Source organism: Tyto alba, unplaced genomic scaffold, assembly GCF_018691265.1.
Source record: "Tyto alba isolate M040663 unplaced genomic scaffold, T.alba_DEE_v4.0 Super-Scaffold_19, whole genome shotgun sequence".
NCBI classification, from domain to species: domain Eukaryota; kingdom Metazoa; phylum Chordata; class Aves; order Strigiformes; family Tytonidae; genus Tyto; species Tyto alba.
The window spans coordinates 10,281,524-10,306,051 of record NW_024881281.1 but is presented as its reverse complement, the minus strand read 5'-3'; the positions used below and the strand labels follow the sequence as shown (position 1 = coordinate 10,306,051).

General features: G+C 45.5%; 1 protein-coding gene across 1 annotated transcript in view; it reads right to left on the bottom strand.

The window, feature by feature from the left end:
• Positions 1-1,534: 1,534 nt before the first annotated feature.
• Positions 1,535-24,528, bottom strand: part of MYBBP1A (MYB binding protein 1a) — a 61,027-nt gene continuing 38,033 nt past the window's right edge. The window contains exons 24-27 of the mRNA XM_032993729.2: positions 17,037-17,150; positions 5,316-5,417; positions 4,047-4,171; positions 1,535-2,170 (exon numbers count right to left, since the gene is read on the bottom strand). Coding sequence (XP_032849620.2) covers positions 1,663-2,170; positions 4,047-4,171; positions 5,316-5,417; positions 17,037-17,150 — 849 coding nt within the window. The 3' untranslated portion in view covers positions 1,535-1,662. The remainder of the gene's footprint in view (positions 2,171-4,046; positions 4,172-5,315; positions 5,418-17,036; positions 17,151-24,528) is intronic.

The window sequence follows — 24,528 nt, the reverse complement described above, 5'->3', positions numbered from 1 at the left end:
GGCAACCTCGCAGAGCTCCCCTTCACCTCCTGCCCCAATCTGTGCCACGACCTGAAGTGCATTTGACTTGCAGAGCCCAGCTCCACTCCGCCTACTCCTCCTCATCCAGGACACACAAGGGCCAAGTCCTCCAAGGCAACACCAAAGTGCTCCTCGGTCCTACCTGCCTGGAGTGCCGGAGGAAGCCAGCTGCGAAGGCACGGAGCGGAAGGGCAGGGACAGGCCAACCCTGCCAGCACACGGGCACAGCGACTCCAGCCCTCGCCAACAGGAGCCAGCGCGCTGCCCGGGAGGCGCAGCAGAGCTCGGGGGATCGCTGCTGTGAGGTGGGAACCAGCCAAGGGCTGCAGCTACCCAGGGGTCGGCAACCGAAGGGGTTTGCCTAGCTGCCAGGGAAGTTTTCTGCCATTTGAGAGAAGAATCACTGCGAAGGCAGATAAATAGCCAGGGGCAAGCACAGCCCTTTGCAGCTCTTCCCTCACTCCCTCCAAAAGCAACATGACATTTCCAGTGCCCTTATCGATGCCTGGTGGCACAGACCCACCTGGGGGATGGGAGCACAGCAGGATCGGCCCTGCTCCAGGGCCCCTGCCTGCCAGCTGCCTGCTTCAGCCAGCGCCAGCACCAGACTGGAAGGAAGCAGAGCCCCTGGGCCTCCCTGGGGACTGCTCCCTCAGCTGCTGGGAGAGGAGTCAGGGCCAGCCACCAACACACACCTCCCGGCCTCCTGCAAGGTGGTCACAGCAGGCAGGGGGGAGGCTTCAGAGGCAGCTGCGAGACGAGTAGGGTTTCAAACGCTTTGAGACTCAGCTCTCAACAAGAACCAGGTACCCAACACACCGGAGCACCTGGTCCTGGTGCTCCCCAAAGGGGTGACTGCATTCAGGAGCCTGGGGATCAACAAGCAGATGCAATTCCAAGCAGTCACCTTCGCAGACTGCTGTACGCCTGCTGCCACCAGGCGCCCTGCACGGCAGCACCGAGCTGCTGCCCTGGCACGCTACCAGATCAACCAACCATTTCAACCATTTCGCCGTTTTATCCATGTCCCTGCGCTATCACGTCGCCCCTCCTGCAGCCAGCAGCAAAAAGGCAAGCAAGCCAGATCATGGTAGTTACTGATGACACCTGAGTAGACAAATGGGATATATTTGACCCCAGAATATGCATGTGAAAGCCCGTTTAACACCCAGCATTTAAGAGGCAGCATCTCCCAAACTGGAAAAGCTGTGAGTAGTGGCTGGGCCTGGGCAGGACAGAAATGTGCCTTTAGGGTCACTTCTGAATGTCCCACAGGGCTTGACTGCATGACTCAGAGGTGCCAGAACACCTACTGCAACTCCTCAAGAAATCCAAACAAGCCTCTCGCTTCCGCCTTGGGAAATTGTGGAGACAGGAGTCTGTGCTCCCAAGCACAGGCTGTTTGGCACTGCCAGAGAAGAGAGAGGGCATCTACCAAAGCCTGGAGAGTATGTCACCTCCTGAAGCTCCCTGTGCTCTGGGCTGAATCCTCCACACAAGTCAGACCCGCGGCTTTAGAGCTCAGCATCATGGAAGGTTTATTTAAAGTCATGGAGGGCATAAAAACTATAGTTATAAAAGATATTAAAACAGTCCTCTGAGCCGCACTAGCCATGCCAGGCCTGGGTGAGTCCATGGAGTTTACTTCCGCGGCAATGGAGTTTTTTTCTCTTTTCTTTTCTTCTTGGCTTTCTCCTGATTCTGCTGCGTCTTCTGGTTGACACTCCCCTTGGTTTTCTTTGCAGCTGGAACCTGCTCTGCTTCACTGCCTGCATCAGCTTTCCTTTTTTTGTTCATCTTCTTCTTCTTCTTCTTCTTGTCAGCCACAGCACCTCCTCCGTTAACAGCTTCCTCCCCGCTCACTGCCATTGCCACTCCGTTCTCCCTGACCCCTCTGTTCCGATTCTTGAGTTTGCTGCTACCAGGCACGTGGCCTTTCTTCTGCTTGGGGGTTTCTGTTCCCGGGGCCTGCTCCTCTGGGGCTGCTGGTTCTCCATCTTCACTAGTTACTGGTGCTACCCCGTTCTCCTGGATGTCTTTCTTGCGATTTTTGCGTTTCTTGGTCTCTGGAAGGAAACCCTTCTTCTTCCGCTTAAGCGGCTCTGCTTCCTGCACAGGCTTATTGGCTGTCTTCTCTTTCTTGGGTTTCCTGCAGAGAGAACACCAAAAATCAAGAGCAACTTAGTTTACAGCCAGGGAGCATTGTGATCCATGCTACAGGCAGGCCATGAACAGGCAGAAGCACAAGAAAGGGGCAGGAAGCTCAGGCACGCTGCAAGGATGAGTGCTATCCCTGGAGGTCGTCCTCAGTCTGCACAGGGACTGGATAAATGAACAGAGGGAGCCAGACCAGGACTCAGGGGGACACACGGAGACTTGAGGAAGAATCCCCACTCCACAGAGCAGGTAACGCTGTACTTAGCACCTTCTTGAGCACACCCACCTGTAGCAAGGGTACTGAGACACTGCCTGGCTGTCCAAGGTGACAGCCCCAGCAAGTTGGGGCTCACCGTGCTAATAAAATCCCAAGAGGTCTTCCATCAAGAACCCCCAAGAGACCATTCCATTCTCACCCAGGCAGCCTCCGAGCGCACACAGGACAGCCACTGCTCCTGCTGTTCTCTGACAGTCTGTCAGCAACTTTGCCACCACCCACACTGTGCTGCTCTGCACCAGCTCTGTCGCCAGAGAGGAGCCCTGAAAAGGAACCAGCATCTAATTCCATGGCCTGGTTTCCAGTGTGAAGCTTTTTAGGAGAGTTTTTCGAGCTGGGTGGAAAAATGCTGTCCTGACCTGTTCCACCTCACCTGCACAAAGACCTCTGCGTGTCTCAGCAGGGTAACAGTGACAGCAGGCTGCACCCCCCAAACCCCAATCCCTTCCCCCGACAGCATGCACAAGCTCAGTGGTTCCTACTTTAGCAATCCCCTCCTAGCCACAATCTCTACCAGCTCCTAAACCAGGCCTTATCCTCATGCCAGCCCTGGCAGTACGATGCCAAGGGATCTGTGTGACACTGGAAAAGGGCCTGGGGCTGTGTCACAGGGCGGGGTGAGGTCACTGTGCCCTTCGAGCCTGCTCAAGGCATTAGAAGGGGCCACAACAACAGCTTCAGCTGCCTTGTAAGATTCCTCCGTGCCTGTGAGCCCTCTCACAGAGAGCCACATGCAAGCTTTTTCCTCAGAGTTGGGCTGAGGTACCACAGTCAGGCCACCCACCCACTGGGACCGCAGCTCCCAGTCATGAGCAGAGCACCCAGCATTCCCTAACACTGCGTGTCTCTCTAAGTACTGCCAGCAGGAAGGGGAAACAGAAGTTCTGACTGCAAGCTATTAATAGAAAGGAGGAAAAGATCCTACACTTCTTTTTGCCCTGGAACAAAAGTCAAATCCAGCTGCCGTTTAACCCAGGAGCATTACAGCATAAACACCAAATGCTCCCCAGCTTTCAGAGCTGCAAGGCAACCACTCCAAGCATCAGGCTTGGGGATCCAGACACTAAGGGGCCCAAAAATCACTGGAGAGGACTGAAGGTCCTGGCATGTACTCTCTAGGAGCCAGTCACTTCCCAGGACAGCTACTCACTCCCTCCAGCTTCACATTTGCAGAATCAACCCACAGTGGTGTGGTAGGAACTTAGTGATTCATCCTAGCCTAGAAATCCCTCTGTAACTTTGGTGATGGCTCCTAAACCAGGCCACCACTTGGGACCACTGAAAGCAGGCACTGTATCCTTGAGTGATCAGCACGATCACATATCAGACATGCCTTACAATCCTTTCCCATCAAGGACCAATCTTAAGCATGTAAGCATCTGGAACAGTGAGCCTAGCATTGTTCCAAACAAGCAAAACAACAAGCATTTCAACCTCACCAACCCAGGAACTCCATTTAACTCTAACTCCAGGCTGAGCTCAGTGCTCTGACTTCCTTTCTCTTCCTACTTCCCTACATCAGTGAAGACAAGTAGGACAGGCAGGCAGGGCCCCTGGCAAGCCAGGAACCCAGAGTGCCAAGCATACATACGTATAATTCAGCCAGCGCATGACATTCCAGTAGAGAGAGTCAAGACGTGCTGAATTCCCAATGCCTTCTGGCTGGTTCAGAGCTACCAGCACTTTGTCCAACTCCGTCAACTTCACACGCAGCTTCTGCAAGAGGCAAGTACAAACAGACAACCTGCAGAGTGAACGCAGATGGGGAACTCACAGCAGCAGGGCAGAGGCCATGCTCCGGAACAGACTGTGGCAGGAATAACAAATCCTGCCCAGCCTCTCCAAGCCACTGCCCTGAGCCCATTTGCAACACCAGATTGGGGGACAAAAACTGGTGAGTCACACCACACCATCAGGCACAGGGTTTGCTTGAAAACTGGGTCTCTAACACGAGAGGCACGAGTCTAACAGCTGAAACTGTATTGGCATAAAAGAGACTGGAAGGTCCTTTGGTCCTCTTTCCTTTCCAGTCCATGGCTGGGAGCAGGGGGAAAACAACACATGACTATATACCTATCTAAAAGCAAAGCAGCAGCATTTTCAGTCTGGTTTCTAAAGGATGCAATCATGCTGCCTTGTAACCCACTGGATAAGTTCAGTAAAACCAGACAGAACGGGGTGTCTCAAAAGCTATTCAGTTACTGCAAGAGCTTTGGAAATAATCTTTCTCCTCCACCCACTCTCCTATTAGGTCTTCACAAAGAAACAGGCTGTGGTGTGAGATCAGTGCTTATCAGTAGGAAACTGGGCTTCAGCAATTCTGCTGCTTGTGGTATTTTGCTCCAGTAAATAAGGCCATGTTGAAGACTTATTTTGTCACCTATAGAAAATTTTCTCATGTTCAAAAATACCATTTTTCATTAGGAAAAATAAAGCCCCAGAACAAAGATTCACTCCCCCTCACAAAGCTTCTGAGTAAGTTTCAGTTTCTGGAAGTTAAAGTCTTTTAGTTTAGTGGAGAGGACAGAGCAATCATCTGGGACCAAACCCAGCTCACCCTCACTGTATCCCAGGCCGTGTTTCTGCTGATAAGAATGAAGATGCCACGAGTGTTTGCGGAACACTGCACAAATCCTTCAACAAGCACTTGGAGATCAGCTCACAGGAGCTATGGATCACCCCTTCAGACATGAGGGCTTTTCTGTCCCCAAACCCAGCTAGGCATTCCCTCCAGGGGTACCTTCGGTAGGAAACGAGGTGGGGTGTAGCGATGGAGCAGTCACAAAGCATGACATTTGAAAGAGGCCTTGGTGGTATTCAGAAGAACAGGCATTTGCCACACATCAGGTCACGCACTCACCTGCTCCTTCACAGTTTTGAGGAGGAAGTTCAACAGCTCCAAGCTCTTGGCAGCTTTCTCCTTCTCAGCCTTCAGGATACACTTGCCAACAGTTTTCAAACTCTGCAAATTAAACGGGGAAACAAATCACTTCTCAGGAGAAAGTAGAAAATGAGTTATGATTGGTGGGATTAACCTGTCACCAAAATAACTCTGGAACACAAAACCCACCAAACTCTGGAAATGCTCAGGAGTGTACACAGCGGAAGCTGTTGATGCCCAGATTAATTAAGAAACAATTGGACAAAATAAGAGTAAGCATACCACAAAGGCACAACCCTGCTGCTCTCCCTAGTTACTAAGCTAAAGCACAACTGGAGACATGTTGCTGCCTCGTGGAGAAAAAGAGGAAAGACGGTAATATCCACCCTCACCCTGGTAAGGTCAGGAGGCTGCCAGACAACAGACTCACCTGAGGGACAACAGCTACTCAGCTGCAGAAGCTGGGATTTACATGTAAAATGCTAATGCAAAAATCCATTAACACTTATGCCTAGGAAATCCCAGTTGCCAGCACTCAGACAGGGTTTGTCAATCAAGCTTAAATTCACTGAAATGTCTAAAAGAAAAATCTCATCTCTTTGTGTTCCCTTTATGTGCTGCAAGGTTTCTGAGAGACTGAAAGGTCTGGCTTAGAGGAAAATCACTCCAAAGATAGGTCAAATAAAAGCCAGAGTTATTTACAAGTGGAGAAGGGCAGAAAATAGCCATAAAAAGGCAGCTGGATCAAAGAGGTGGCCCAGTGGCTCAGAGGTACTGATCCTCTGCCTGCAGCTGGTCCTCACAGCCCCACTTACATGGTAGTTTTCTTCCCCACTATTTCTGTGTGGATATACACACCACAGCAAGCCCCACAGCTTGCATGGATTACACTAATACGAGATCAGACCTGCAGGGCCAAGCTTATTGCAGACAGTGGTGTGCCCCACCACAGCCTGTTTCTCCAGAGGATGCTGTGCTTGTGGCCATGCCTGCCTTTGCCAGGAACTGGAACCAGCCCAAGCGGCCAATGTCCAGCCCAGGCTCAGCATCCTCAGTGCCACAGGCAACAGGCATCACTGGTAAGTCACTGCACCAAACCCATACACAGCAGTGGGAGGTTGTAGTCCTCCAAGAGATGCAATCTATCCCATTAGACCATCTATTGCTTTTGCTGCATTCAGACTGGAAGTAATTTTAAAGGGCTCTGAACAAACTACTCTCCATCTATGTCAGCATAAAGCTGGCAAATAAAGTAAAAATCCTTGCAGACACTGAGAGAAGTAAGAAATTTATTTCTCAAAGCAAGCTCTTTCAGTAATGACACCCACAACAGAAAAATGATGGCCAGCAAGAGTCTAAAGAACACTTTTAGCAGAAAAAGTGGGGAGACCAGCTAACAAATCTGCAGGAACAGCAGCCTTCAAGTAGAATTATTTACTACCTGTACCGGACTCCACACCCTGGTAGTATCTTTTTAAAATAATAAAGATACAGTTATTTCCTGACTTGGATTGTCCACTCAAGCCCTGTATTAGAAAGCCACCATGGTCTGCCTGCTGGAACGCATGCCGCAACTTCATCTGACTATCAATAACTTGCTAATTACTCTCTCCTGATATAGATGGATGCTCTGCAACTCTACTCCACAGCTGTCGCCAACCTACAAGGTCATACAATTCAGCAGCTCTAAAGTCACTCAGGTAAAATGAGAAACAAATACAAGGTGTGTGATTAAAACAAACAAAAAATATTCACGTGTGGGATATAACACCCCGTGGGCCATGCACGCTCTATTTATTAGGCTTACCACAATTAATAACAAAACCAAAGCAGCCTGATTTGCATAAAAATTTTCTTTGCAATTTGAAGAACAAGATATTGCCAGGCTAACAGTCATTACTTGTTGTTAAAGTAGCTTTCAGGGAGGCTATTAAGTTGAGATCCCTAGTTTGCTAAATTGCGTACAAATTCACAGTGAGAGAAAATGAGTATGGGTTGTCAGCTCTTCAGGACAAAAGGAATCAGGGCAGTACTGAGAAGCAACCACAGTGAATGCAACTGTCATTTCATCTTTAATATACAAACATTTTGGAATTAAGAAGGTGTTAAAAATAAATTGCATTTTCTCTCCACTATAGATGAGTTCTGCAGATAACTGCATTTAAATTGTGCTGGCTTGACTGGCTGCTCTTGCTGCCATCCGTACTTCCCAGAATTGCCCTGATACTTTGAAGGGTTTGAAACAAATCCTACTGAAGTCAACAGAAAAGTCCTATAGCTCTGAACAACACTAGAGGGGCTGATTTTCAGAAGTCTGCAAACAGTTTTCAGGTGCTTGGGAAACTGGGAACTGCTTCTAGTTTAGGCTGCCCAACCAAATTCACAAAGACCTGTGGAACAAAAAGGGTGGCTTGCCCCGCTGGAGATGAAAGATATCACTGGTCTATTGGCATCAGTGCTGTAAGACTAAGCATCTATATTAAAAGCAGTGTTTTGCATGAGTCTAGAAACACAAGCACAATTCCACCAGCATAAGTAGCCAGAAGCAATCCAGTACAATTTAGGTGCTCTGCAAACAAATAGCTCCCTACTGAAATGGATCGCTTTAAACAGCTCTCAAAGACCAGGAAGGAACAAGGAAGAGGGTGCAGGTGAGTGGAAAAGCCAAAGGAGCAGCAAAGCAGCAGCAGATAATTAATTCCTACAGAATGCACATTTTTCTCTAGACCAGAAGCAGAATTGACTTTAAGAAAGCTGGATTAAGATACTCTCACTATTTCTCAACACACGTCTTTTCCCTTTCCCTTCTAACAAACAGTGCAAAAGAAATTTACTCCAAAAAGCACAAAACCACCAGCACCTCTGTATGTGGTATGGTTGAGACAGTCAAACCTCCTTAAAGACTTGAGCCCAATTCCTGCTCAGCTCAGCGTCACTTATTACCCCGAGCTCATCGCTGCTGTCTCCAGGTGGTTCCCCCTTGCACAAGCTGGTATCTCCTGCCACACATTGCTGCCCTCCCATAGCAGGGAGCGTGCGCTTCGATGGGATTTGTGTTAGCATGAGACATCTATACAAACGTGCTGCACTCTGGTTACATAAAAGAAGCTGACTTTGGACTGGGGCTGCTGGCAAGCCTTGGGGAACTGCTCTCAGGGAATGAAATCCCAAGTCTCTTCAATGGGAACTGGGTCCAAACCTCAAAAACAGCTTTCCTAAGTATTTGTCAGAACTTTGTGCTACATAAAGTACAGATCACTGTGTGTGGTGGGTTTGCACAGCAGATTGCACTGGTCTGCTCCCTCACTCAGCTATTTGAAAGACAAAATTAGCACTGCCACCCCAATTGCGTAGGTCAATCATTTTACAGGTCTACCGTGATTTTCATCTGGGGCATGTATAAAATACAATCATAAAATGAAAGCAAAAGCTATTATGTAGCAGATGGCAAACTGCAACACATGGCAAACATGCCTTAAAAGGAAAAGTAGTATTTCAGTCATCTGCAGCATCCTTCGGAGAGCCTCAAACACTGATTAGATCACAAAAGACCTGAACAAGGTTGGCAAGTATCTCCACTTTACATAGCAAGACCGAGGCACAAAGCAGGGGTTTTGCTTCCAGCTATGCTACAGGTCAGTGGTGGAGGGTTAAGGGAAAACCCAGAAGAACTTGTCTGACCACCCGTTCGGTGATTCTCTGCCATGTGCTGTTTGCAAAGGTATCCAGCTCTGCCTTCACCTGCCCTGCGAAACCATTACCAACCCAAGAGTCACATAACCCAATCCCTCAATACGAAAAGCAGAGAGACCACATGATTTATACTGAACAGCTACACTTGCAATCACCTGCTGACTATGTTGGTTTTCTCCCATTTTCTGCTTTTCTTACTCTGCTCCCTCAGTAACAGGCAGTCCCGCTTTACAGGGGACTCTCAGTTACAGCTCAGGAATACCTGTGACTGCTAATCACGCCTGTACATCTGAGCTGTCAGCAGATCTGGGCAGGTCATTTTGCAAAAGGGAAAAATATGGAGGCAGTTTTCACAGCTGGAACTCCTATCTCATCTCAAGCCGTTACAGCAATACAGTTCCTGCCTCACCCTACATGGATTCAACAGGCAGAGATGGTTTTGTCTTGTTATGTCAAACGTGCTGTTTCCAAAAGCCTCTGGCTGTTTCTGGTGGAGAACACTCCTGGATCCAAAGTTCTCTGCTTCCAGGATTTCTACAAGTGGAACAGTACGCTCCCAGCATCTTATCAGTCAGGTTTTTTTCTTATATTCCTAATTCCTGTATCACACATGGAGGTATCCCAACTACTACAGGATCCAACCTTTGTTCCATCTCTCATTGCACTTCACAGCATTCCTTCATCTTCACAAAGTATAATTCCAAGTTTGTTAGAGTACAGGAAGGGAACACCTGCAGTAATTCAGTCATACAAATAGGACAGAGGGCTGGCAGTTAGTCAGCCGCACAGCTCCATGCCTCAGTTTCCCAGGGAGCCCAAGACTCCCCTGAAACCTGCCATGCAGCAAAAAGTGGTGCCTGTGCACCTAGAGCCAAAGCCAACATCCCAGTCACCGCCCGACTCTCCCTGCAGGGGAGAGGGCAATATGCTGGGATATGGAGCCAGGCAGTGTTTCTGGAAGTCTCCACATCCACACCCACCTGCAACCTCAGCCTGCCTGCACCTCTGTCCCTTTCACAGGTACCACCATGGGGGACACACTTAGCCCAGACTTACAAGACAGCAATATCTCAAGAGTGCAGAGGAGTGTTCTGCTACCAAAAGACAAGCACGTTTCCTAGCTGGAAGTTTGAACACCATTTAATATTTATGTATTCCCAGCACGTCCTTCAGCCTATTTCATTGTTCAAAACAAACAGCCCTTCCCCTCCGTGGGATCAGCCTGACAGATCCATCACTGCTCCGTGAGCTGGAGAAGCCCAGCCAACCTGCATTCTTTCCACATGCTGCGCTATCTCCGTCCTTCCTCCTCCTCCCCCGTAACAGACCTGATGCTGATGGATAAATGTGCAGATTCATGGCTCAATGCCGTGCCAAGTGCCTTCTGCAAAACACATACCTCCACCCACCCTGCACGACCTTACACCCCCTGGCACAGCCCAAGGTTGCTAAGGTAAACTCTCCTCCCAAGCAGCAAATAGTTCAGCAAATTTTCCACCCTACTGAACATCCACAGTCACAAGGAGAAAGTGCTGAAGAGGTCTGCTCTCACTGTGCTGGCTGCTTTCACACCCACCATGAAAGCGGAAGCTTCACCCTAGCTCCGTGCTGTGTGCAGGGACCCAGAGCAAAGGCACAACCTGGAACTCGCTGCCGTTGTGGCTCAGGTCCCTGTGGTGGAGTCACACCCCCAGGGGCCCCAGCAAGCGGCTTTGGGGCCCTACAAGCGTGTGCCCACTACCTGAGCCAAAGCACAGGATCTCCATGTCAACACACAGGTAAGCTGAGAGGTTTGGGAGGGGCACAGCCTTCCTCTGCAATTTAGAGGCTAATAACAAACTGACAACCAAATGAAGTATTTTAGTATTCTGCATGCTCATAGCTCCTGTTATTATCCGACGTAAGCACCCTCTCCTCACCTGTAATTACTCTCACATTTCTCCTGCGAGGTAAGCCAGCATTATTCCCTCCATTTCACAGAGGCTCAGAGAGCCCAAGTAACATGACTGAGTCACACAGACCAAGGCTGAGCCAGGAATCAACTCTGAGCTTCCCAAAACCCAGACAAGCCACCCCCAAATACTTCCTTTCCTGACAAGATTCACCACACAGTAGAAGAACCCAAGCTAGAATTTAGGGCTAAATCATGGAAGACAAAAGAAGGGAGGAGGGAAGACTATGCCTCTTTACACCGGTTTCCATCTATCCACAGAGCCAGATCCACTTCCAACTCTGTGTACACAAGGTACACCAGCACACAGGGAGAGGTTCTCACACCACCCGCCTGAACAGCACAGCAGCTGATGCTGTGAGCACTTAAAAGGAGGGAAAAAAAAAAGCACCGACAGTCCCCCTGTTCCCTCTGTTTTCTCTCACTATGTTTCTGAAGACTGAAAGTATAAATGTTCAGAACTTTTTTCCTTGCATCTCTAGCAGAAACAAGTTGTCAAGGAATGCTCGCAAAGAGAAGGGAACCACCAAGTTTCTGCTTGTCCTTGACCAAGGGAGAGGGGGAACGTAGGGGACTAAGCGGACCCACGTGCTGAAGGGTGTAACTAAAGGGCATTTTTTGCAATGTTTGTTTTGGCTGTTATTAGACGGAGGAGCCCAAAAATCCAGAAGCCATTCTCACAGAAAATGTCAATGCTTTCCCAAGTTTAAAGATATGATTTTTTTTTTTTCCATAGACCATATGAAAATGCAGCAGGGAAAAACCATACTGGACAGCTGAGGGAACAGAGGAGAATGAATTCTCCACAGAGACATCCAGTATTCTGAAAGGACGTCAAAGATATCAGTTAAATCACCACTGGCCTCATTTTACAAGCTAAAAGGCTGAGAAAGGGCAATGAATTAAGAATTTATAAAGACGGACAGATAAAAGTTCAGGCAATCTTCAACAAAAAAATTGAAGAACAGCTTTTTTAGAGATTTGATGAAGTCACTGTTAATAATTTATCTCCCTACAAATTAAGACACTGATCATCAAATGGGATGCCCTTCAGAAAGGAAGGGCACGTCTACACTGGAAGGCTATATAGTATATCCCTCTTTACCTCCCACATTCTGAGTGGCTCCAGCTATTTTAAATCCTTAGCTGAACACAACAGCAACAAAACCCTCTAAAGCTATACAATAAAAGTCTTCAGAGAGCATACAGTAACTTTCAAAAAATATCAGCCTTGGAAAAAAGGTCCTGGGTTATCTACACCACCCCTTGCACAGGCCACGTAACCCCCTGTCCATCTACATTCATGACTTTCTACAGAAACACAGTTGCCTTCCCAGCCCAAGTCTAAGTAACCACCTACGTGGAAGGAGCCATCACATGTGTCTAGGATCACGTGTGTATTTATCTGAAAAGTCACCAATACTGGTGACCTTGAGTGCTGTGGTCTTGCACTGAACTTAAGTATCAGATTCTGTGAGCAATTTTACATTCCAGGATGCCTTGATCCCATTTTGATTTCAAACTGCCAACCTGAACACTATCTGCTCTGCTCGTCCTTTATGACATTGACAAATCAAGCAAAGGAAAAGAACAGTAATAAAGTTGGGCCCTTCCTATGATGTATTTACTGCTGAAGACAGACAAAGGAAACCCTCAGGAAATTGCTGTGTACAAGCCAGAGAAAGCAGTTTTAACAACAGTTTTCTGAGGGCTATTTTGTTTTGAAGTTGCTCAGCCATGAAAGTACTAGTTTTCTGGAATATTCCTGAAAATCCTTTCCCACTTCCCCCTGACTTTCACATAGTAACTGGGAGTTTCACCATAAATTGGTAGTTACACAAAGTACCTCAGTTCAGGAAGGCAAGCCAGTCCCTGCAAAAGGGGCTACATGGAAAGGTAATGAAACTAGGTATTTAGATCCCGGAGCTTCCTGCTCCAAATCTGTCAGTGAGTTACTAAAAAACTGGCACAGCTTCAAGATCTCTCTAAAGCCAAGACAGCAATTTTGTAACACAGCAGAAAAAAAAACCCAGAAATATATCTAACAAGGGGAACAAACACCAAAATGTGCCCAGAATGACAACTGGGAGAGCTGAAAGACCGAATTGAGAGGTGCTTGATAGCGTCAAAAACACAGTGTGGCAGCCCTAGCAGCAACCCCCGAGAGATCCCTTGCCAAAACTGTGTGGCAGTTCCCTGCACGGAACGGGGAACTCAGGCCCCTCGGGTTCTGCCCCCAGCCTCATTGCATGACTCGGGGCAGTCTGAACTCCCCACCAGCAGCATCTCCCTTAGACAACATGGGGACAGAGATTGTTATCCAACACACTGGGCTGTTCTGAAGCCAAGCTAAGGAACTGTCAGATAGTCCATGCACAAAGAAGGTCTCTGTGATGTCTCAGGAGACCCAAGTTTGATTCTTGGCTGTGCTCCCAGCCAAACGTGTCACGTGTAAAACAGGGTGAACAACTTGACTAAACTAAATACATTGGCTCTGTGGTTTCTGCAAAATACTTTCTTCATTACATCAACAACTCGCTGGTTTGAATTTCCTTTGTAAAGTGCTTTGAGACCTACTGATAAAAGAACAAAGGTCTCAAAGAGGAAGTCTCTGTCAGATGTTCTAGCATCTCAGGTGAGGTCTGTCATTTACACTGTGAAGCAACTTTACAGTATAAAGAAATATCTTTATACTGTAAACACAGCCAAGTTGTCTAGACTCCCAACATTAGAATACACTTGATCAAATGTAGCAAGGTTCTGCTTTGTGTAAAGCAACTATCTGGGACCTGGGAAGCCAACACTGTGCCAAAGCTGTTTCTCCGCTTCCTCGCCTTTGCAGTCCCAGGGCTTGTGGACAAGACTTTCTGCCCAGGTGACCCAGAACAAGCCAAGAGCACCAACAGCAAGCAAGGTTCTCAAAAGAACAAGTCCACTCCAATGTACCTGCTCAGATATCAAGACTTGCCTCACTGACAGTAAGGAGATGGCAAACATGAGTCCCTCATGACTGTGGTCTATGTTTTATATGCATGCTTAAACATTTTGGGAACAAATAAGGTCAAGTTAGCTTATGTAAGCACGAGAGCCATTGCCTCACAGCAGCCAGAGCTGCTATTTCAGGAAGCTGTCTCTTCATTTAAAGTTCCTAGCCGTTGATTCTCCCTCATATGCCTCTTGGTTTTACACACACAATTCAATGATATCCAAGGCTGCAGTTTTCTCACATTGCTTCTTTCCCAGTTCCAGCACATATCACTGCCTAAAACCATCCCAGGCTCTCTGCTCCTCACTAAATGATCTGCAGGTATGCAATGCCATCACTGAGGCAAGACAGGCTAAGGAGACAGCATCCTATCCTCTCTCACAGCCTTAGACCTGCAATGGCAATCCTGCACTTCAAGAGCTACCAGCACCCTACTGCAAACCCGACCAAGGACACAGAGAGCGTAGCAAAGCCTTCAGGTGACAGCTTCCTTGTGAACAACACTGCTGCTCAAATTGCAAGTGCACATCAGTATAGTCAGTTAAAGAGTTGGCCCTCCCAGGGTTATTTCAGACTTCTCCCTGAGTCAAAAAAAGGTATAAAATTCTGTGTTACCATTTTTTCCTCTTAAAACAGCTATTTGTGAAGGATGATTGCAGGAATGGCCAATGACAACAAATACAGACCTTTCAACTAGAGGTAGGGCAATAAAACTCCATTATTTTCCACAGCATCATGAATTACAGCTCTCAGACCAGGTTCTCATGGGTAAGGATTCACATGCCAATATCTACCTACTTACATACTCACCTCTGAAATCACAGCTGACCTGGGATGGCGTACCAAAACAAGTGTCAGATGAAAAGGGGTGAGACTGAGATGCAGGAGAAACTCCCAGTTCTGCAAACACCCTCCCTACCCTTTAGCTAAGCAGGGGCGTGTGGACATCAGGGATAGAAAGGGCTATCGTTTATCCTAAGCTCTTGCCTAACACAGTCCAAGCAAATGCATTTCAATTTCAACATCAAGCCCTTACCTTCCACACAACCTGCTGCTTCTCTTTTAAAAAAGTCAAAAGCACAGTCTCCACCTAGAAATTCAGAGCTAATAAACACTTCACTAAGTTATTTTAATGGTGGATTGTTCTTTGACAAATACATACTTTTTACAGATTCTAATTTTGCTCAGTTTCCAGCCTCTAAATTCTACTACAAGGGATTTTTTTTACCACCTCCAGAAGAGATCAGTCATGATATAAAGTATTGTTCTACTACACCATAGAGCCACTGCATGTTTTTACAGCTATTCCTCAGAAAAGCAAGCATTTCTGCACCACCAAAAAGACACAGACACAGGTATTGTAAAGCTGTCTTTGCAGCTTTACAAAGTTTTGCAGCACAAGTGTCAGCCTTTGGCTATGGATCAAAACTACTACATGGCATATAAAGCCCTTGATCCCTCCTAATTACAGCAACATTTAAAGACGTGCAGCTGCCCCAGCTCCAAGGAGCCATACCAGCACTGTATTAGTGTAAGGTGGGAGCAGGAGGAAGGGAGGCAAAGCCCAATACACACACGTCCACTAACAGAGCCCTCTGTAAAAAAAATGTTATGTCAGGGCTTTTTGAGGCCAAAAAAAAGAGAACTAGCACCTATATGCCACTGCCAGTTAATAGCATGGGAGGCCTTCTGCCCGCAGGGTATACCTTGGACAGCCCAAACAAACTGACAGTATTTCCCAGGAATTTTTCTTTAAACACAGGTGACCACAGAAATGAGAGGCCCTGAGAAAGCTTTGGTAGCAAAGCTCATTAAAATACTAGATGGGGTTGAAAGATGCTAAACTTTCCCTGACGAGAACAACATTCAATACAAGACATTGTAAATGTTTGTGGTTTCCCAGTGAATCACCAACTCCTGCAGGTATTCAGCTGCTAGAGAGAAACACGGAGCTGACCGGGTTGGGAGGAGTGCTATGCTTCATGTAGCTGGAAAATAAAACCATACCCAACTCCACCTATTGGATTCCTGATGTAATCATTAAATAAAAGCTATTTAAAAAACCCTAGGATTACCTGCTTCCTCAATCATTATAAACAGCACCTCTGAATTCCTTGATTTAAACTTGCTTAGATTTTGTCCCTCCTTGACAAAAGAAAACACAGCTAATTGTTCTGTTCCAATATGGTAAATTATAGAATGGCCTAAATCACCATGTAACCATTATTTAAAGCAGTAAAGAATGAAAGCTATACTCAGAAAGAGGTCAATACAACAACAGTTACGTAAGGACACCAAGACTGGAATCTCTCATCTCATCAAGTTTAGTCACCACATCACAACATTAATTTGGCTCCTTGGTTCTCCCCACGTCAATCCACAAGAATATAATTGAATGGTATTTGCTTCTTCAGTCTCCTGTCCCACAGATCACTTCCTACATAATAGCTGCACCCAAAAACTGTCTTCAGGTACAATCTGCACTTGTCACCGAATCAGGCGCCCTGCCATTTCTGTCACTGTTTTTTCCTGTACAAATTATTTTCCAATGTATTTTAAGGTTTCCCTGATAAACAACATTAGCAAGGGAGCCTGGTCCAGAAGGCCTGCAATGCACCGGGAGTCAAATGTCTACTGCACCTCAGCTCTATCTCTTTGGCCTGGAAGTTCATTCAAATACAGAACTTCCATAGAATTTTCTGAAATTAGGTGAATGTTCGCAACACCTTTCAATTCAAAACTTGTTTTTTTAAAACCACCTTAAATTGATCTGTATGAGTGCATTCCCTAGGACTTGAGCTCTGTCTCTTGGATCCATACAGAGCCACCGCTGAGCTGTACCAGGCACATTTCTTGCACTCCATGAAAATACATCTAAACAGTAGTGTTACAAGAATGCTGTAATAATCCTGGTGGACACTACTCAGACCTGGTGCACGCAGGCACAACCCTCTATGATCAGTTAAACTGAGCACAGCCACAGATTCCAGCTTAGAGAACCAGCACCACGCTAGTAAAAGCGGAACCGATTAGGTGCTATCTATATGTTTAACACGTTGAAGCTTGTTACCTCTGTCACTTGGTTGATGCTTTCTCTGATCAATTCCTCCCACTCCTCCTCTGTCATGAAGAGCTTCAGTTCACGAAGTAGTAGAACCTTCTGGAGAAGCAGACAGGCCTGGGCCTGAAAGAGAAAGGGGAGAGGAGACGTGAAACTCCACACTCTCTAGGGAAGGTGTTAGCAACACAAATACCCTTTGGAAGCGAACCCCTAAGCACAGCATCCAGGGAATGCCCTGTTACAAATGCTGCGTACCCTCACCAGCAGGTGTGTCACTCTGCTAGAAAACATTCTCTGGGTCCTAGCAGAGTCACTCCTCGGGAGACAGGGTGGTGGGTTTTGGTTGAATGCACATACTTAAAAGAGAAGGCCAAAGGGGAGGGGAAGGATCATGGCACTTCTAGATTTAGGCATTAATATCCAAAAATACGCTTTAGTAGCTGCTCCGAGTGCATCGCTTTCAGTCTCCAAAAGTCTTCAGGCAGCCCTTTTCATGACTGTACCCTTTACCATGCCCTGATGAATGCAGTAGACACAAATAAACAAAAATAAAAGCTGGCAAGTTAGCAAATGCTTCGTTTCAAAGGAATCCTAGATGGAAACTGCTGCTCAGAGCAGCACTCAGCCTTGCCCTGGAGTCAAACTTGCTCATCAAGCCTCTATGTTAACACAGCAATGAAAAGAGTAGCCACTAGAAAAACAACAGTAATCCGCAACCTTCTTACAAGTCCTTTTCTATTTCATAGTTCCTATTTTAACGCAGCAGTAGACAAAAACAAATGATAGAAATGCACAGGATACACTAATGAAGATTAGTGCAAATAGTTTAGAGGATTTAAAGGGAAATTTTTTGTAGCAGCATGGAGTTAGGAAATTCTACACACATATAAAGAAAAAAATGTTGCCTCTAGCTGCCATCACACAGACATCACAAAATTGAATAAATACAGGTATAAATACAAAAAAATCATTGGGAATTACATCAGGAGTTAATCTCATCGAAAGCAAGCAAGGGCTGCTGGTTTTTAACCACACATGGCAACTGATCCCACCCTAAAGAAAAAACTAAGCAGAGTTTGTAAAACTCGTTACAAAAGACACAATTGAGATCAAAAGTCTAAGAGGCCTCAAGAACAAAAATTCAGCCTGCTGATAACCAAAACCTGGCCTCCACACACCCCTTGGGTCCCAAGGAAACAACATGGAAAACATGCAGCAGGAGGCTAAAAACTGGCCACGTAGTACCCACACTTCTACTGGTGCATTTTTAAGGGACTATTTACTGAAGAATTCCAAGTGAAGCAAGAGAAGAAATCCCTGGATCTTCTGAGAGCAATAACTATCCAAAGATGCAGGCAGTCCAACACAACACCTCACAAGCTCGAGGAGGTCTATGTTTCCTATACAACCTCCTCCAGGCTTCTGGGAGGGTGCAGGACACTGAACACGGGTCCCCCCACCAGGTAATTCCAGCACTTATATTTGTGTTACAACAGAGTAATGTCACACATCTATGTAACCTTACCTCCAGCTTGTACCAGGATGGTCAACAAAGAGAATTACACACTTGTGAGCTTTCACTCACAAACAGAGACTCTGTTTTTTATTCAAGAGAGAGAACGCAGCAGGGAACCAACAAGACTATCTCAAAAGATTTATGCTGATTTAATGAGAGAGAGCACCCTAATGCCATACTTGAGGCAGGCAAGCTTACATACTCCTTGTAATTATGGGGAGGCTGTGCCTTACAGAACAAATTATGGCATGTCTGCATGCATGTACTGAATGTAGTGGAAAGTCACTTCAGTGCAATTACAAAGAGAATGTGACCCTCATGGTAGATGAAAGGCCATAATTCATTCTGAAAGGCTCAGGCAGGGTCATAAACCTCAAGGCACCATCTCTTCTTTGACAATTACAAAAGCATTCATACTGCAAGTGGGTGCAAAGCACGCAGAAGGGCCCTGTTAAGCTATCCTGATAGTACCCTCAGGACTACAGATTTACTCAGAGGCAAAGAGAGGACCAGAGGCAAGGTGACAAGGGCCTGCTCAGGAATCGTACCAGTCAGCAGTGGGTGGGAGCACTGCAAGTCAGTGAGGAAAAGAACTGGAAAGAAATCAAAGCCATTCAAAGGAGCAAGGAGCTCTGGAGACCTGAGACTCAAACACTGGATTGACAGAACAGACCCTGAATGGAATCTAGTCCTCAGTAAGCACTAAGCTTGAAAATTATTGTAAATGAAAATAGAAAACCCCATAGAACAATCCCTTCTGTATGTTATAAACGAGGATGTCAAAACACCCAGTCATCTGAGAATCCTGGCTGGTGCTATCACTCTTTAATAATTTTGTCACACTCCTAGCTTTTATCTCTCCAGCCTATATATTAAATTCAAGCAAAGAGAAAACGTGGTTTGAGTTTCATATAATTAAAACATTGCCATTGCTGTTCTCAACGCAATCCTGTGTTTCCTGATTGTTTTTTAACCCAGTGACAATTTACATATACAAAGCATGAAAATTTTTTCTCATTTGTAAGAATAAAAATTTTTATTTTTATAAATTTTTTAATAAAAATATATTTATTTATTATATTATTATAAAAATATTTACTTGCTGCTTCCAATAAAGTTTGTCTTAAGAACATCTCAGTCAGAAAGCCAATATGACACTAATAATTAGAAGGTCCTCAGTGCCCAGTACCATGCTATGCTGTAGCTTACGGTTTTCATACTCACCAGAGCCAGTGACTCTTCTATTCCTAGAGCTAGTTATTAACACGTAGCTATTTTTCCAGAGCAAACTGCACAGTTAAATAGTGAAAGTTAAACAAGGAGAGGAACTGACATCAGAGGAGTCAACCAGAAAAATCAGCAGAACCAAAACTAAAACCCAGTTCTTCTATCCCAGTCCAAGGGTAAATCCAGTAAGAAACGGCACATCCCACTCCCACTGATGCCATCCCACCTCCGCAAGTTCAAACCAAAACAGGAGGGACACAAGTTTCTTCTTTAGAAAGAGGTGCAACCACACCTCACTCACAGCATCTATCAACAAGCAAAAAAGGATCATGGATGTCATCAGAAGATTAACAAGTAAATGTACTCAGAGAAAACAATCTAGCAACCAGGACCACAAAGCTGCCACATCACCTTGGAAAATAGCAGTCCTCAGCAATGGCTTTTCAGCCACAAGTTCATGTCAGGGCTGAGAAACATCAAACCACTTGGCTGGATGGGCATGAAACAGCTCCCCACAGAACAGTCCCTGGCAGGATTTGCAAAAAGGCTTTTAAATACTCAAAGAGGAATTGCTTTCACAACCTCCAGGAGCTTGACCTAATGTAAGAGAGGCTAAGTGTATGAGCACTTTGCAAAAGAAAGGAAAGACCCAAAGTGAGTCTGATCTCTAGGAACTATTCCCTTAAGGTCACAAAGAAACGGCTCTCTCTGCAGTTCATTTTCCTTGTTTCACCTTCTCAAATAAATGGACACCATGTAGCTGAAAGTAGACACATTAGAGGTGTGAACACCTATGCATTTGGAAGTGAATGTTCACCCAACCCTTGCACCTGCTTTAGAGGGCTAAATCAAGAGTTTCCAGACACCACAAGCCCTCTTAACTCGCCTGTCTTGACATATCACACTAGTCTGATTTCTGGGAGCCCAGACACTCAATGTTTTTTTATGAAAACAACCTCAAAAAGAATAAGGCTGTTCAGAGGACTTTTCAAGCCATCTCCTGGAGTGAGGCTCTTCCCACTGCTAGCCACTTCTGAAAGCAAACACCACTACTGTTTGGTGGTGCTCCTGGGACAATACTAGTAATCCAAAAGGAACCATTAGAAATAAAAAAGTCAGAAAACCTAACTATTTTCTGTTCTGTGAAACAGAGGTTCTGGTGTGCACGCAGGTGCATGCAAGAAAATGTGTGTGCAAAAAAGTTACGTGAATCCGAGCATGCAAGATGTTTTCATTCACACACATTTTAAAGTCATTAAAAGCAGCATTTTACAAGTTTGCGCTTGAAAATACAAGCTCTCTCCTTGCTGAGCAGTAGAAAGAAGAAACAGTAGTAAAGAGAAACTTTCCCAATGCACACACCGCAGCAGATTACTGCCTACTTTCTTACAGCTTCCTCAGAACCAGCTGGGACCTGTTCACTAGAGCAGGCACTGACCTCACACAACCAACCAATTCCGACCTCCTCACCAATACTTTTGTAGGGCAAAGCCACACACAGAACACTTTAGGAGCCAAACCACTCCCAGCTAGTTTAAATTGTTTGCATCAGAACACTAACCCCCATAATTTCTTACCGTCCATCATTTACCCTTAACACGTTCATGATGTGCCTTTTATACACGATACAGGGACCAGCTGCATGTTTTACCATCACGTCACAGACCAGCAGCAATTTCAAATTTGGAAAGTACTCCCACAAAATTCAGCACAGATCTGGAGCTCAACAACTACTCAGTTCTGTCCATCCCTCCTGCTCTCCCCAGCATCACTGATTTTTCTCAATGTCTTACAGGCATTTGGCAATTTTGGAGGCTGCCAGAACAACACTGTTCCCAAGAATATCAGAGGATACTCTGAATATTCTCAGTGCCAAACCAAGCCTGCTGTGTTCATGACAGCCCTACAAGAGAGCCAAGTATTATCAACACCTCACAAACAGACAAAAACAGCAGAAGACCCAAGAGTCCCAGCCCAAACTCCAGTCCAGTCCAGCAGAGAAAGTTCTCGTCCCCCCATGCGCACAACGTCTGCAATAAGAATGTGTGAGAATAGTTACAAGCAGTTGACAGCCACATTATAGAGCTTTTTATTAAGGGCAGAGGAGAATGCTGCAGCCCATCCTGTGCCCTAGGAGCCACCCAGTTGCCTAATGAAAACATTGTCTCCTTAGTGTCAGTTTTTTAAAAAGGAAGACCATAAAATAGTACAAAAATAAATAAGAGTGAAGTCTGTTCAAGCAAGGACAGCAGATACATACATACATTCCCACATATATCTATCAACCATATGACTAAATGAGGCAGAAACACTCATTATCAGTCCATGTGGGAAATGAGAAGAAACAATAACTAACTGCAGTGCTGACCCTGTGATTTTTTTGCCACTGTTTATTTCCTTCTTATCTACAACTACACAAAATGCCATTCAGTATAAATGGTCAAGATTTCTTTCTGAAATAGTAAACGTGCTCAATGCAGTAATGGAGATGTGCTGGTAATTCCCAGATGTGCTCACCTACCTTATTTAGATGCTAAAAGGGAGCGCAAGCTGGCAGGCTTTGCTGGGTTATGCAACCCACCTCTACCCTTTGCAGTAAAGGACAAGACATGCAGCATGACTATTTAAAATGGGAAGCAATGGATCAACCTCTACCAATTCGGCCACTGTTTTCTTACTGAAAGCAAATATCCAGCTCAGGCAGAGTAGCTGTGTAGGTCAGAAGAGCAGCTCTCCCCAGTCCCGATCCAGGTGACTCACCAGCCAGGTGAGCTGCATGGAGGGGAAGAGATCAGGCTCTTTCAATCACTGCAGTCGTGAAAGAGAAAAGCCAAAAACAAACAAGCCCTTGCAATGACATAGAGATTCTGTTTGCAACGTTGAAGAGACGAAGGCATGACCTAAATTCAGGTTTATTTTTCAAAGAAAAACACTCTTAATAGGAAGACACTTGTTTCTGATGAAAAAAAAAAAATGCTTTTCTCAGCCCCAAGTGTCTTAGGAGGCTGGCTGGAGGTGGCTTTGAAAGCAAGTGAAAAAATATACCACATAGACACACTCCCATGAGAAAAGACACACTGAAATCAGTAGGCACCCACTGCCACCATCAGAAAAGCAAGAAACTGGAGATATGCCCGCACTGCAACACACCAAACACCAAGTCGTAGTTTTCACGCTGCCATCTCGCCAGATAATCTCCAAGCAGCTTGCAGGCTACAGCTGATGAACCCTCCCAAAGGCATTCCCGCCTTACAGGAGAGGCAGAAAGTTCAACTGGCTTGCCTGAAGCACGTGGCAGGATAGAAACGTCGCATTAGGTCTGGCCCAGGACAGTATTTGTGCTACATCAGACCTCCCTGCACATTGTAATGGAAGCAGTGGGGAGTTTAAATGCTTACCAAAAGACATCAAGATGGATTTTCCCCACCTTATGGCGATCATTTCTGCGTCACGGACACAGTTTTATCAGCATGAGGCATGTCACCAGTATGGCAAGAGTTTTTTTTCCCTTTATATTTTATATATATATATAAATATATATATAAATATATGTATATATAAAACATTACCTGGAAAATTACAAGTTTGTGCAACTCAAATATATTTTTAAAGCTTAAGAAGGATCAGAAGCTTTAGTGCTATCATCATTTCATCGCTCTTGGAAGTCCAAGAGACAAAAATATACAGGTGGTATCACACCACACAGGCTACTGGTATTTCAGAGCACTGATGTCTCCTTTCTGGCATACGCACTGCAGCAGCAAAGCTACAGCATAACCTGACCTGCCAGCACATCTGATTCAGTGCCAGCACATGTTATAAAACAGCAGCTCGCAGTACATAATCCTCAGCATTAAGACTATTCTACAACCGTAGGGATATGGCAAAAAAATAATTGCACTTCTAGAAATTTTCACCTACCAAGCCCTTTGAGACTGCAATCACATGAATCACACACTGCATTTGTGACAAATGCTACCAGGAAAGCTGGAGTAAAAGAACATATGCTAAGAATATGGTAGGTTCCAAATAAGCTTTCTTTGAATTTTAAGAAACAGTCAAACTATGAAATTAATTCCTCAGTTATCTGCAATTTGTAATTTGTTACTAAAAAAAAAAAGAAAAAAAAAAAAAAAAAAAACACCATACAAGAATGACAAAAAAAAAAAAAAAAAAAAACAACACACACACACACACACACACACACACAAAAACCCCCTCAAACTCACGGCAAGCTCCAGTTTCGAGGGCTATCTGTTATAGGAGAATAACCTGTCATTTATTACTACAGGGCACGATATGCAAAGCACCACAGCAAAAGTCTCTTCCAATTACTGTCAAAGCTTTTGTAAAGAGAAAACAAACATGACGCAAAGCCATGAAGTGCCAAACCATCCCTGTTTCTGCTCCCACAGCTAAACTACTCCATTTTTACGTTTACATTGAGTGTGGGATGGGAAGAAAGGCTCCAACAGAGCAGTCATGAGTTGCAGGGTTTCCCTTTTCATCTCTCTACCACATTCGTTTCATGCATTTGAGCATTTCTGAGCCTATAAGCTACAAGACTGCTTGATAACAGTTTGGCAGGCGGAGTCCAAGATCGGAACAGCCTAGAAGCTTATTCAAAAGGGCAAATTATGAGGGGGAAAGGAGAATAAGGCCCCCAGCAACGGCACTCCCTGTTCCGTACAGCAAATTCACAGCAGGCTGTTCAGAAGCAATGGCAGTTCACTGTGTGCTAAATATACACAAGTTTCC